At 35.4% G+C, this 13,458-nt stretch overlaps 1 protein-coding gene across 1 annotated transcript in view; it reads left to right on the top strand.

Moving 5' to 3' along the window:
* The window catches only part of LOC107683760 (astrotactin-2-like), a 496,105-nt gene that overhangs the window by 393,427 nt on the left and 89,220 nt on the right, over window positions 1–13,458 (top strand). Inside the window, 1 exon segment of the mRNA XM_016479817.1 lies at window positions 10,426–10,550. Within this exon segment, the coding sequence (XP_016335303.1) occupies window positions 10,426–10,550 (125 nt within the window).

Here is a 13,458-nt window from a genome sequence, read left to right as displayed (position 1 = left end):
AGATCAAAAGGGTGCTTCTACTAAATACTGAGCAAAGGGTCTGAATACTTAGGACCATGTGATATTTCAGTTTTTCTTTTTTAATAAATCTGCAAAAATGTCAACAATTCTGTGTTTTTCTGTCAATATGGGGTGCTGTGTGTACATTAATGAGGAAAAAAAATTAACTTAAATGATTTTAGCAAATGGCTGCAATATAACAAAGAGTGAAAAATTTAAGGGGGTCTGAATACTTTCCGTACCTACTGTATATTACGTAAAAAACAAAACAAAACAAAAAACGTTTATTTTGGATGTGATTAATCGCGATTAATCGTTTGACAGCACCAATTTAAACCTATAACATTTTACATAACATTGACCTATTTTATCTCACAATTCGGACTTTTTTCTCGCAAATTCAAGTTTATATCTCCTAGTTCGGACTTTATAACTCAATTTAACTAAAAAAGCCATAAGTGTGGGATATAAACTTGTGATTCGGAGCCGAGAGGGAAACAAAAGAGAATGACGAGTTGACTTTCTTATCAGAATTGTGAGATATAATCTCAGAATTGCGAGGAAAAAAAGTGTGGAATTTTGAAATATAAACTCAAAATTACCTTTTTTATTCTTGTATTCCATGGCTTCCATAGACCGCTACTTTAAAGCTGTCGTTTTCTGCCACCGAATACTGTCGTCAAAGATGCCATTTGAAGCTTAACGCAGACGTTTAAACGGACAGACTACGGATGAAACCTGCTATGATTACCCTTTAAAAGCATAATTTTGATTTAAACAATAGGTCTACATAATATTCACATATGCAGTTCATAAGGGACATATTGTATTAAACCTACAGTTACAGCATGAAATACTATTTAAACTACTGCTGTCAAACGATTAATAGTGATTAATCGCATCAAAAATAAAAGTTTTTGTTTACAAATTAACTTAAATGATTTTAGCAAATGGCTGCAATATAACAAAGAGTGAAAAATTTAAGGGGGTCTGAATACTTTCCGTACCTACTGTATATTACGTAAAAAACAAAACAAAACAAAAAACGTTTATTTTGGATGTGATTAATCGCGATTAATCGTTTGACAGCACCAATTTAAACCTATAACATTTTACATAACATTGACCTATTTTATCTCACAATTCGGACTTTTTTCTCGCAAATTCAAGTTTATATCTCCTAGTTCGGACTTTATAACTCAATTTAACTAAAAAAGCCATAAGTGTGGGATATAAACTTGTGATTCGGAGCCGAGAGGGAAACAAAAGAGAATGACGAGTTGACTTTCTTATCAGAATTGTGAGATATAATCTCAGAATTGCGAGGAAAAAAAGTGTGGAATTTTGAAATATAAACTCAAAATTACCTTTTTTATTCTTGTATTCCATGGCTTCCATAGACCGCTACTTTAAAGCTGTCGTTTTCTGCCACCAGATAGGCTCCACCCACAAAAAAAAAAAAAAACCTTCATCACTGTTTGCAAACATTGCAGTTGGTCTATAGCTCATTCTGGTCATGAACATGTAAAGCAACAAATCACAGTTTGTTTTGGTTTGTCAAGCCATGTATCATTGTTCCAAAAAAATGTGGAAAAATATTGTTTTTAAAATTGATTTATAACAGACAATAAAACATTTATGTATACATGTATGTATGTATATTTATTTATTTATTTACTTACTATATTGATGTATTCATTAATTCACTCACTCAATTTAATTAATTCACTCACTCACTCACTCACTCACTCACTTTTATTAATTTAGAATCGGAATGCAAATCATTTTTTATAGAATACTGTCGTCAAAGATGCCATTTGAAGCTTAACGCAGACGTTTAAACGGACAGACTACGGATGAAACCTGCTATGATTACCCTTTAAAAGCATAATTTTGATTTAAACAATAGGTCTACATAATATTCACATATGCAGTTCATAAGGGACATATTGTATTAAACCTACAGTTACAGCATGAAATACTATTTAAACTACTGCTGTCAAACGATTAATAGTGATTAATCGCATCAAAAATAAAAGTTTTTGTTTACATAATATATGTGTGTCTGTTGTGTATATTTATTATGTATATATAAATACACACACATACAGCATATTTTTTGAAAATGTTTACATTTATTTACATGAATATATTTATATTCATATAATTTATATCATATATAAATATATCACTCACTTTTATTAATTTATTCACTCACTCACTCACTCACTTTTATTAATTTATTCACTCACTCACTCACTCACTTTTATTAATTTATTCACTCACTCACTCACTCACTTTTATTAATTTATTCACTCACTCACTCACTCCTTTCTTTCTTTCTTTCTTTCTTTCTTTCTTTCTAAATAGTACATTTGTACCCTGAAGTGAGCTAAATCTGACAAAACCACTTGTAAAACAATAAAGTAAATAATGCTTTGAGTTTATGATGAGATGTAAGAGTTCAAAATACCTAGAGGCTGTATTTCCTGTGAAACCTGTGTGTCTTCAGTTTCAAGTAAACAGATGAAAGACACGGGTGATTGTTGGTGTCTCAGGTATACTAGAAAATAAATTCACTATATTATATTGCTACGTGATCAGTTCCAGTTCAGCTTATTTGCTGGCTTAATTGTTTTACAGTAATAAGACTCTAATGAGAATCATCACAGACAGTAATGAAAAAAAAAGAAAATATGTTGTGATGAAAAACAAATCCTAATGGTCCCAAACATAAGTGTTCTTATGCTATTTATTTTTCTGCATCTTTGCTTCTGAATAACATTATAAGTTGACCGACCTCAAATAAAATAATAATAATAAAGATGCTATTGAAATTAGTTATTAGTTATTGATTACCTCCACAGAAACACCAGTTAGTCTTAATAAAAAGAGAGGATTTGAGACTTGAAACCTGTCGCTCTGCAGCAGAATTAGAAACATCGGGCTCCACTTACTGTGAACAAAATAATTAATAACAAGGTTTACTCGGGCGACAAGGACAGAGTCTTATTTAGGAGAAAAATCCATACTCTCCATCTTTTATTTGTGAAGAATCGTTAGGGTGACTGGCTCTCTGCGTGGTCAGACTCAGGGTGATTTAATTTGGTAAGCGATAGATTTGTGTGAGAGCGAGCGAGTAATCTTTATACTGTGGCCCCTCTCTCTCTCTCTCTCTGTTCTGCCCTTGAGTTTCCGCTCTGCTCTTCCAGTAAAGCACATCCTGATTGACTTACACTGACTCTTGTGGTTTAGACTCCATTCTAATGAAAAGCACTTTGAAAAGCAGAAACAAAGAGTGACAGAATAAGAGAGAGAGAGAGAGAGAATATTTGCAGGTCATCTTAACAATAATGTCACATCTACTGATTAGTTTGCATTGCATTTTTGGCTGTGTAGTTTTTATTAATCTGTATATGAGTTTTAGTACATAAGGTTCAATTAAATGAACACATGCATATACAAACTGTGGCATATAGCAGGTGCTGCCTTTGCTTTTATAGCTGACTGTTATGATTGAAACAAACAAGCTGTTCTCACTCTACAGGCATGTGATAATACAAGTTCAAGAACTCTCTGTGTGTCACTGTACAGATGCTGAATTTCGACAGTCTAGAAAAAGAATGAAAAACTGACTCATTTGAACTGGTGTTGGTTGAGGTTTTGCACTTTTCCAAAATATGACCTTCTGTTATGAAACAGGACATCAATTTCATACATGTCCACTGTAGAGGACACCAGGACTTAAAGCATGTTTATTACACATTTTGGGAGACACAACAAATGAATAGAGAAAAAATGATATATCAATATTCCTATTAAATAGTAGATATTATTATGAAAATCTTGCTTATTATTACTCCCATTATTGCACTTATTTGTTGATTCTATGTTGCCACAAAAACACATTGATATGCAAATTAGATACAGTTTATAGATACATTGTATATAATGGAAAAAAAAACTTGTTTATGGCCATTTTACACACATTTTGCATAAATAACAATGGTTTTTAAAAATATCTTTCATAACATAGTTGAGAATCATCTTTATATAAAGTTTGGTATAAAAAAATGGAAATTGATTTCTGATTAAAACAAAAATCCCACTCTTTTTGCCTTTTCATGTCTATTCATGTCTTTTTATTTTTTTTAAAACAGGACTTTTTAAAGTCCCGATGTCCTCTACAGAGGACATGGCATAACATATGAATAAAACTGTTTTTTTTCCTGGTAGTCAGGAGGATATATCCATTGGTTCCACTGATATTCAGATGAAAAAGAACAGCAGCAGTGCAGTGGAATGAAACAAAATACAAGTGTCTCAAGATCCATAAAAAAAAAGAGCTTCTTTTAACTTCACAGTGTCTTGAAAATATGGCTCTCATGGCATTCCCACAGACCAACACTTTAAAAATACAACATCCTAATACATTTTGTTGTGTAGAAATAATAGTGCTTTCCCTGCTGTCTGCCCATCATTTCACCTGCTGGTTGCCAGTGAAGCTGATGATTTGAAGAAGTTTTCTATGGCCTTTTTTAAACATGGTATTAAGATGCTTTTTTATCGATTTGAGCACAAGTGGACGACATCAAATACAGGTGTAAACAGGTCTAAAAGGTTTTGTGCTTGTCCACTTTCGACCACTTCAGAGGTAGTAAAATAGGTATTAGACTGGATAGTTTTTGTACAAAGCACAATGTTCATGTGCCTGCTTGAGCGACCGGAAGCTGGAGATTACAGTTTATACATTTTAAAAAATCGATATTTTTCTTACATTAACACAGTGTTTCGCTTCAGAAGGCCTTTATTAACAACCCGGAGCTGTGTGGAGTAGTTTTATGATGAATGGATGTACTTTTTTGGCCTTCAAAAACAGGGGCACCATTCACTGCCATTATACAGCTTGGAAGAGCCAGGACACTTTTAAATATAACTGCGGTTGTGTTCGTCTGAAAGAGGAATGTCGGATACACCTAGGATGCCCTGAGGGTGAGTAGATCATGAGCTAATTTTAATTTTTGGGTGAACTATCCCTTTAACTTGAAGACCAAGTTAAAAACTGAAATAAATAATATAATAAATAAATCCCTGCTAGTTTATAAATTGAAAGTCAGTCAATAGGCTAATTCAATCAAATAAAGGTAAAAGTCAAGTAGACCCACTAAATACTGCCATATCAAATCAATCAAACAAATAGCATCTGATCTAAACCATGGGGAAAAAATACAATTCTGTGATTTGTATGGTTGCTACTAAAACATCTGCCAAACTTGAACGATTTTGCAGCCTTTTCTCAAAACTCATGGCACCCTCTGAATGGGTCACTTGCCCTCGAGCGCCACCAAAGGGCTCCATACCTGGAAATCTAGCCTGATTACACCAGATTTATTTAAGCACTGATCCTTCTAATCTCAGTGTGAACTTGTTTTGTCTCTGCAAGCATAGCCAGTGGCTTTTATCTAATGGTGGCCTGTCTGTGTTTTGACACCGCTTACTTTGGGACCTGATCGCTCTTGTTTCGGACCTTTGTTTTTGTGCTCTGTTCCCTGTCAGGATTATTCTGTTGTGGATGTGTGTTTTGGACTGACCCTCTGTGCTGTCAATCCTGCCTGTTTGAGTCTGTTGTGGGATTTACAGCTTGGACTGATTCGTCATGTTCTGACCATTGCTTGTCTGTTGTTTTATGTGTTCCTGAACCCTATTTCCCTGTGCTCTCAGGTTGTCTCGATCCAAACCAAAACCCTCAAGCCCAAGTGTTACAGCTGAAGATTTCTAGATGACTCAGTTGCTTCTGGGTTTTGATCAGCAGTACCTGCAGGTGTTGCAATGGCAATCTTACACAGCCTGAAAAGCTCATGAAATACCTCCTGCAATGGCTCCAGAACTACCACAAATTTGATGAGAGGAGTATATTTTGTTCCCTCTCCCTTTCAAACCCCTTTTGGTCTGTTACGAACAAGTTTTTCAAAGTTTTTCACTATTTGACTCTTCAATATTTGGTCCTTATTTACTGTAAGCAAGTGCTGCTTTTAGAGTGAAGTGCTTGGATTCTGTGCATTCTGTGCATAATTTCACAATTTATGTTCGAGAAACGGCTTTCAACAGCTTTCCCATGAATGTGTCAATCACTGCATATAATATATGTTTTCTTAGAGGCTTCCTTTTTTGACGAAGTAATTATGGATCCATGTAACCTGCTGCTCAGGATCTGCTGTCTCCTTTCTACTTTTTCCAACAATTTACAGATTGCGATGGGCTGGATAACAGGATCAGGAATGAACTTTTCCATTAAGGGGCATTTTTTTCCCCCTTTTCACCATTTTTTAAATTAAATTAAATTAAATTAAATTAAATTAAATTAAAAAATATATATTTTATTCTTTTTTTTATTTTATTTTCCCTTTTTCCCATTTGATTTGATTTGTTTTGATTTGATTTGTCCTTCTGAATTTCAAGCCACCTTTGGTGTACATGTGAGCCAGATATGAAAGTGTAAAGCCACTGAAGAACAGCAACGAATCTTAAGTCTGAAGAAACTGGTTCCTTTTTCCTTAGACCTTTGGTTTCATCAGCTATCGCACCGAACATTTCACTTAATTTAACCTCTTTCATGATTTCAGTCTGTACTATTTCTGCCAAAAATTCAATTTTTTCTCTTAATCCCACTGCTAGTGTATATCAAAATCCATTGACTTCCAAAATAGCGATAAAGTTATATTTATATTGCATATTGCTGTCATCCCTAGACACAGATAGCAAAAAGTCATTTTAAATAACTACAAGGTTTTTAACTACAGATCTTGATATTTGTTTACACATTCGTAGTATTAGAAAATAACTCAGGAGAGCACAGAAAATGAGTGATACTGAAATGAGAACAATACAGGAGCTTCCATGATTTAAGCTCTGAATATCCAGTATTCAAACCTATGTCACTTTCCTAACTGATCTACTCAACTGGTTGAGGATGTACGGGGCTGTTCTTTTCAGAGTGTCTGCTGGCTTTGAACACATGGGGCCCTATCATACACCCGGCGCAATGTGGCTTCAGGCGCGACGCAAGTGTTTTTTGCTAGTTTCAGCCCGACACAGTTGTCATTTTCACGTCCTGCGCCACGTTGTTTAAATAGAAAATTAATTTGCGGCCATTTGTGCGCCCATGGGCGTGCTGGTCTGAAAACGGCGCCATTGACCAACAAAAACATGGTCTAAAGTCAATGGCGCAGTAGTTTTTTTGTTATTTAAAGAGCGCGTTAGTATAGGCGGGTCCACAGCTCGTGTACACTCTGCTTATTACACACACAGGGACGCACAGCAGCCAAATATTAAAAATTAAAGGATTGCAATGTAAAAGATTATTATTGTGTAGGCTACATAAATATAAAAATGCCTACATGTCATAATGGATAGTCATTGCATGTATCAGAATTAGGCTACCTATTTGCTCGCTAATAGCTCCGTTTCATCTCTGGAGACGCGTTCTGTCTTGCACTCGCAAATTCTGCTGTGTAAATAGCAAATCCGCCATGGCACGAGCGCAACTGGCTCTTAAAGGGAATGGGAGATGAGACTCTGATTGGTTTATGGCACGTTACGCCCACAACACACCCATTACTCATTAAAATAATAGGGACAACCCTTTTAGACCACCGACCATTTTTCCCGTCCTTAAACTAGTAAAAGTGGATTCGGACGCAATTGCGCCGTGCACTTTAGACCATGCGCTTAGATCGTTAAAATAGGGCCCATGGTGTGTGAGTCATCAGACTGACTTTCCATCACTAGCTGGCATGGCTTTTTCATAAACACTTTAGTTACAAATGTTACTGGAAGAGTTCACCCAAAAATGTAAATGATAAATATTTGTGGTTTAACTATTTCTTAATTAAACTGAATTTAATAAGTTTGCTTATTAAAAAAATAGCTGCACTTTAGTTTGGGGACCAATTCTCACTATTAGCTAACTATTAACAACGACTTTTCAAATGACAATGAAATTTAGTGAAAATAAATCATATGAATTATTAAGTGATAGGCATGTACAGTGGCGCTCACCGAGGACCAGTTTTCAGGAGGAGCCGGTGACCCCGTGACCCGTGCATTTTACAATGGCTATGGGATTTCTGAACTATCTGTTTTGAGAATGATTCAATAAAATATGTCTTTTACAGATGGACGCTAATGCAAATTTTGTTTGCTATTGATGTTTCATAGAGAGAAAGCTCAATTAAAGAGATTAAATGTTTGAAGAAGTATTATAATTGGTGGCTAATTACACTTCATTAAATTGCCAAAAACATGGAAATCTCAACAAAATCACAAAATGCTTTTCAAAACACCTCACAGTCATACGGGCTGAGTAAAGAGTGTATAATATAACTACATTAAGACGTGCGCAGAGACATTGTTTAAATACCATTACATGAGGATAACAATATGCTGGCATTTACTCAGCTGCCATTTCTAAAAATACAAAACTGAACAAACAAACAAAAGTAAATAAAATGTATATTATTGCGTATAAGAAAGAAAATAAAGCATTAGTCATGTTTGCAGTGGTTTTAATTTTTACACAGGTGGGGCCCATTTCTATGATCTCACCTAGGGCCCCACAAACCTATGGCCTGGCCCTATTTGTTAGCATTGAGGTGATCTGTATGGTAGTGCCCTCTTAAAAATTGATCAAATAGACTTTTAGCAGATATGAAGTCTTTCTATTCTGGAAAATGAATTGAAATATGTAGGACTTGGACTCATTTAAATGAATCAGGGCTGTTTTCTAATAGTGATGTCCAGTTCATGAACAAATTATTCTTTTGAATCAGTTCTGAATGGTATTTCTCGGACGTGTTGGATATGCAAACTTTCTGCCGAGGGTTTCCTTAATGGGGAGAAAATGTTTCCGAACAACATGCAACAAATAAAACATTTTGGAAAGAGTGATCTGATGGCAGCAGTATTGGGGAAAGTTACTTTTAAAAGTAATGCATTACAATATCACATTACTCCCTAAAAAAGTAACTAATTATGTTACTTTTTATGGAAAGTAATGTGTTACGTTACTTTTGAGTTACTTTTAAAATCTGGGCAGGGCTTGCTTGTTTGTTTTTAATATAAAACATTTATTTTACAAATGTAAAAGCGCTTTTCACAACAAAAGTGAAATTAATACGCCTCAGGCTGAAGGAAACGTAAATTAACGTCTGTACAGTAGAGGGCGCAGCTCAAACAAATTGCATGAAGAATATGACGCAGGAGAAGAACGTTCAACTCTATTCAGCAATAACACAAATGAAACACAAATGTGTCATTTTTGCTTATTAGTATGGTTGAATTAGATAATTGAAGGTCAGTAGCAAAGACTTTGGTTAATAACATGGGATTAAATACATAAATGATATTTGTCTTATTTAACATATCTAATTATTGCAGGTTTATATAATATTCTGAGTTTGCATTTGACTGTTTTTATTCATTTCGAGGAATACTGAATCTGTTTTTGTGCAGCGAGATGAGTAAATAATGTTCATATTTAGTCTAGAACTACAGTAACACACAACGCCACGGCACTTACTCCCGATTTCTCTCATCATGGCAACACGAGAGCTGTCAGTCAGTACATGGGAAACAAAGTAGCTAGCGTTACTTATTTGAAAAAGTAACTCAGATACGAAATTAAAAAAGTAATGCGTTACTAGTTACTTGAAAAAAAGTAATCTGATTACGTAACTTGTAATGCATTACCCCCAACACTGGATGGCAGTAGTTGAGTCAACAGTAGTGCAATAGTTGAGTCATTAGTTGGTTAATGGTTTCAGCGCTTCTCGAGTCGCATGTGCACTGAACCGGGGAAACCGTATTGGACTTGCTCATGTCCACGGAGAAATGATGAGCATGCTTGAATCGAGCAGTTGACTTCTTTATGGTTCCTCATGAATTATGTAAACAGATTAGTTGTTTAAGACTAGTTTATTCACTTATATGCTTTGGACATGTAAAATATCTGTGTTTTAAATCATTATCGGTTGCTTTAATAATAGCATGGCTTATTCAGTAGGTTAAGTCATTGCCTGATTACGTAAACAAACTGTAGAAGTGTTTTTATTTTTTGGAACTGGTTCATTGAAACAAACTGTCCCAAAGAACCAGTTCACAGAAATTAATCAGACTTCCCATCACTACTATCTAAAGTTTTGTCCAGCAAAATGCTCCTTCCTCATCACAACCTGCGTCTGACTAGCAATGTCATAGTTCACGGTTGTGTCTTAATATAGAGAGTTGTTTATTAAAAATATGGAATAGCTCTTCAATATGTTCCATCCTGTTTTAATAAGAAATATGTATCATCATTCCAAACTCAACAGCAACAAAACTGTCTAATATCTGTCTGATGTTTTATCCTCATTTATATTTGAATTTCAGGGATAATAACTTCATCAAGGATTTTCCGCAGCTGGCCGATGGGTTAATGGTGATTCCTCTGCCGGTGGAGGAGCAGTGCCGAGGAGTTCTGTCAGAGCCTCTGCCCAACCTGCAGCTGCTCTCAGGTGAATCTTACACACGACAGGACAACTGGGGGGGGGGAATGCAAATTTGATTTGATTTTCCTAGATGGCACAAAAGCTCACCGCAGCACTTTCCTAAACTGTATTTCATGGAAATTTGGCCTGATGCAATCGTGGGCAGCAATGCAAAGTGGGTTCAGCTCTAATTTGGCAAGACAAAGGTCTTGTTAATGATTTTCAGCTTTGTTCAACGTAATTAAAGAAAATGTTTTCAATAACTGAAGAATATGTTTGGTATTTGGGGTAAGAAGCGTCCCTGCTGTTGGGGCTAAAGGCACAATTATTAACATGATAATTAATTACTGGCTGACGTTTCCATTTGTCGACATGACACGGTTAGATTCAGATGGTCAATATCATTTATAAAGTTAGGTGTTAGGTGATAATCACCATATTTATAATGAAACCATCATATTAAAAAAAATATATCATAATAATCATATCATATAATGTCATATTTATTGTTACTACTGTAAAGCCATATTATAGGATTTCCTTCAAAGCTTTCTGAATCTTTACTTATTTTTTTTTTTTTTATGAACAATATATTAATTGAACAAAAATAGATTTTTTTATCATAATAAACAGAAAATCGTACAAACTTTGCTGAAGTGATTGTTTTGAACAAGTATTCAATTAGATATTATGCCAAACATGTTACTTCAGTATTTGTATCAGTACTCAGGGTAAAAGGCACTCCTCGTACCTCATATGTTTATATGATTTTTAAACAAAAGAAAAACCCAGTTTATTATTAATTTTCGCTCAAAATGTGTTGCTTTATCGATGTTCTATAAAAGCAAACATACAGGATTTTTTTCTGCAATTATACACTCTGAAAATAATGAAAAGCACATTTTCCTTAAGGTGTGCCTTTAGTGAACTGTCAACTCATTTTCTCTTGTCCTCTGAGGGACTGTTGCTATTCACACTTTCACAGTCTTTTCCCTGAGGGCCACTTATAATGTTAGAAGTTAGTTAGTTGTGTAAGCAACGTTTGAGATACAATTATTAACAGAAGATGTCTGTGACTCCTTCTGGTTGAATCAGGCCCACTGATTCATACAGGGTTGGTATGTGTAGTTTTTACTAAGATGGATGGTGAAAACGAATGAACCTCACGTATGTGATTACTTATATGAATCTAAAATGGATAATTAGAGTCCTGGTTTGCTGTCATTTGCGCAAAAAAGGAAAAGAGCTCTGAAACACGGATGTGACAGTGGTGGGAGAGACGTGGACAAGGTTTATTTCGCCCTTCTCTCATGCTCTTTAATCACAATTTCACTGGGTTCAAAGAACAAGAAAAAGACAGTTTTTCATGATAAATCCCCTTTAAAATAGAACATGACGTGAGGAACTGACAGTAATCATAGCATCCGCTCAGTGGATGGCCGCTCTCTGTCTCACTGACTCAGGGACAGAGAAACCAGCGGAGCAGAAAGCTTTCATCTCCTCCTCATATCGCTTTTGATCACAACTCCAATTCAGAGCTGTCCTTGAATGTATTTGTTTTCACTCCAGTTCTTTCTAATGTGGATTCTAGAGTTGGACTTTCTAATGTTGAAACCATCCAACTCTAAAGAGCACAATAATCTAAAACTTGCAAAAAGGTGCTAAACATGTTAGCAACATCTAGCAATAAATGCATGAATGCAGCCCCTTGTGAAAAGAAGTTCACTTCATTCTTAATAATATATTTAAAAAAAAACATACTTAAGTGCAAACAGAAAACTCTTAACTGAATATTATTTACAATTACAAGAAAAAAATATATAGTTTAAATTAATTTTAAATTCAATTAGTTGAACTTTTATTTATTTATTTATTTATGGACCCACTTAAGTAGGACAAGTTTATGTAATTTCATAATTCTGTTGTCTTTGAATTATGGTTAAAGTGTACTGCTGAATGTACTGACAAGCATTTATGGTAAACTAAAATATACTTGAATGTTATTTCTATTGCAACTTGCATGTCATGTATTTAAGCAGTATTTAAATATACGTGTGATTACAAATTTGCGAAGTTGCAGTTTAGTACATTTCAAATATATTTTGATAACTTTAAATGTAATGTCGAATAACAAACTGCAGTTAAGTCATTTGTCAACACATCAAAATAACTGTTCTTTAAAGCATGACAAATGATTAAAACATTATAAATGTAAACATTAAACATTTTAAATGTACTTGTCAGGCTTGTGTTGTGTTTTGTTCCCCATGTGCTCCCTGTGTCCCAGTGTTTATGCCCATATTTGGTTAGTTTCTGGTTCCGGTTCCTGTCCTGATTATGTTGATTTAATTCCAGGTGTTCCCCGTTTATTTCCATTGATCCCAGGTGTGTCTCGTCATCCCCTCGTCTTGTCATGTGTTTAAATAGCGTTCCCTGTTTTTAGTTCAGCGTCCGGTATTGTTTATGTCTACATGTGCTACATGAGTTTTCCTTGTTATCATTAAAATTCTCTGGATTGATTCAGATTCCGTTCCTTGCTCTGCACTCCACTCAGTAGTGCAACCGTGACAGAATACCGGACCAGACTGAAAGTGAGCGGCTCCTCTTCTCCCCATATTTTTTTTTTTCATTTTGAAAGTTTTTTTGTTTTCCTTGTTTTCCCCGTGGCTATGGAAATTGCCGCTCGGTTCGCCACCTTAGCTCGCATGGATCTCCCCTTCGTTGAGTATTCCTGGGAGTTCTGCAGGCTTGCCGTGGCTGCCCAGTTTCCCCGTAACCCAAGGAGGAGGATGAAGAGAAAATGACTGTTCTCTGCCTTCATCCTAGCCCCAGAGCTCACTCCAGTGCCGGCTCCAGCCCCAGAACTCGCTCCAGCGTCGGCTCCAGCCCCAGAGCTCGCTCCAGCGTCGGCTCCAGCCCCAGAGCTCACTCCAGC

Source organism: Sinocyclocheilus anshuiensis, unplaced genomic scaffold, assembly GCF_001515605.1.
Source record: "Sinocyclocheilus anshuiensis isolate Anshui unplaced genomic scaffold, SAMN03320099.WGS_v1.1 scaffold1549, whole genome shotgun sequence".
In the NCBI taxonomy this organism is placed as follows: Eukaryota; Metazoa; Chordata; class Actinopteri; order Cypriniformes; family Cyprinidae; genus Sinocyclocheilus; species Sinocyclocheilus anshuiensis.
This window is presented reverse-complemented; position numbering and strand designations above follow the sequence as displayed.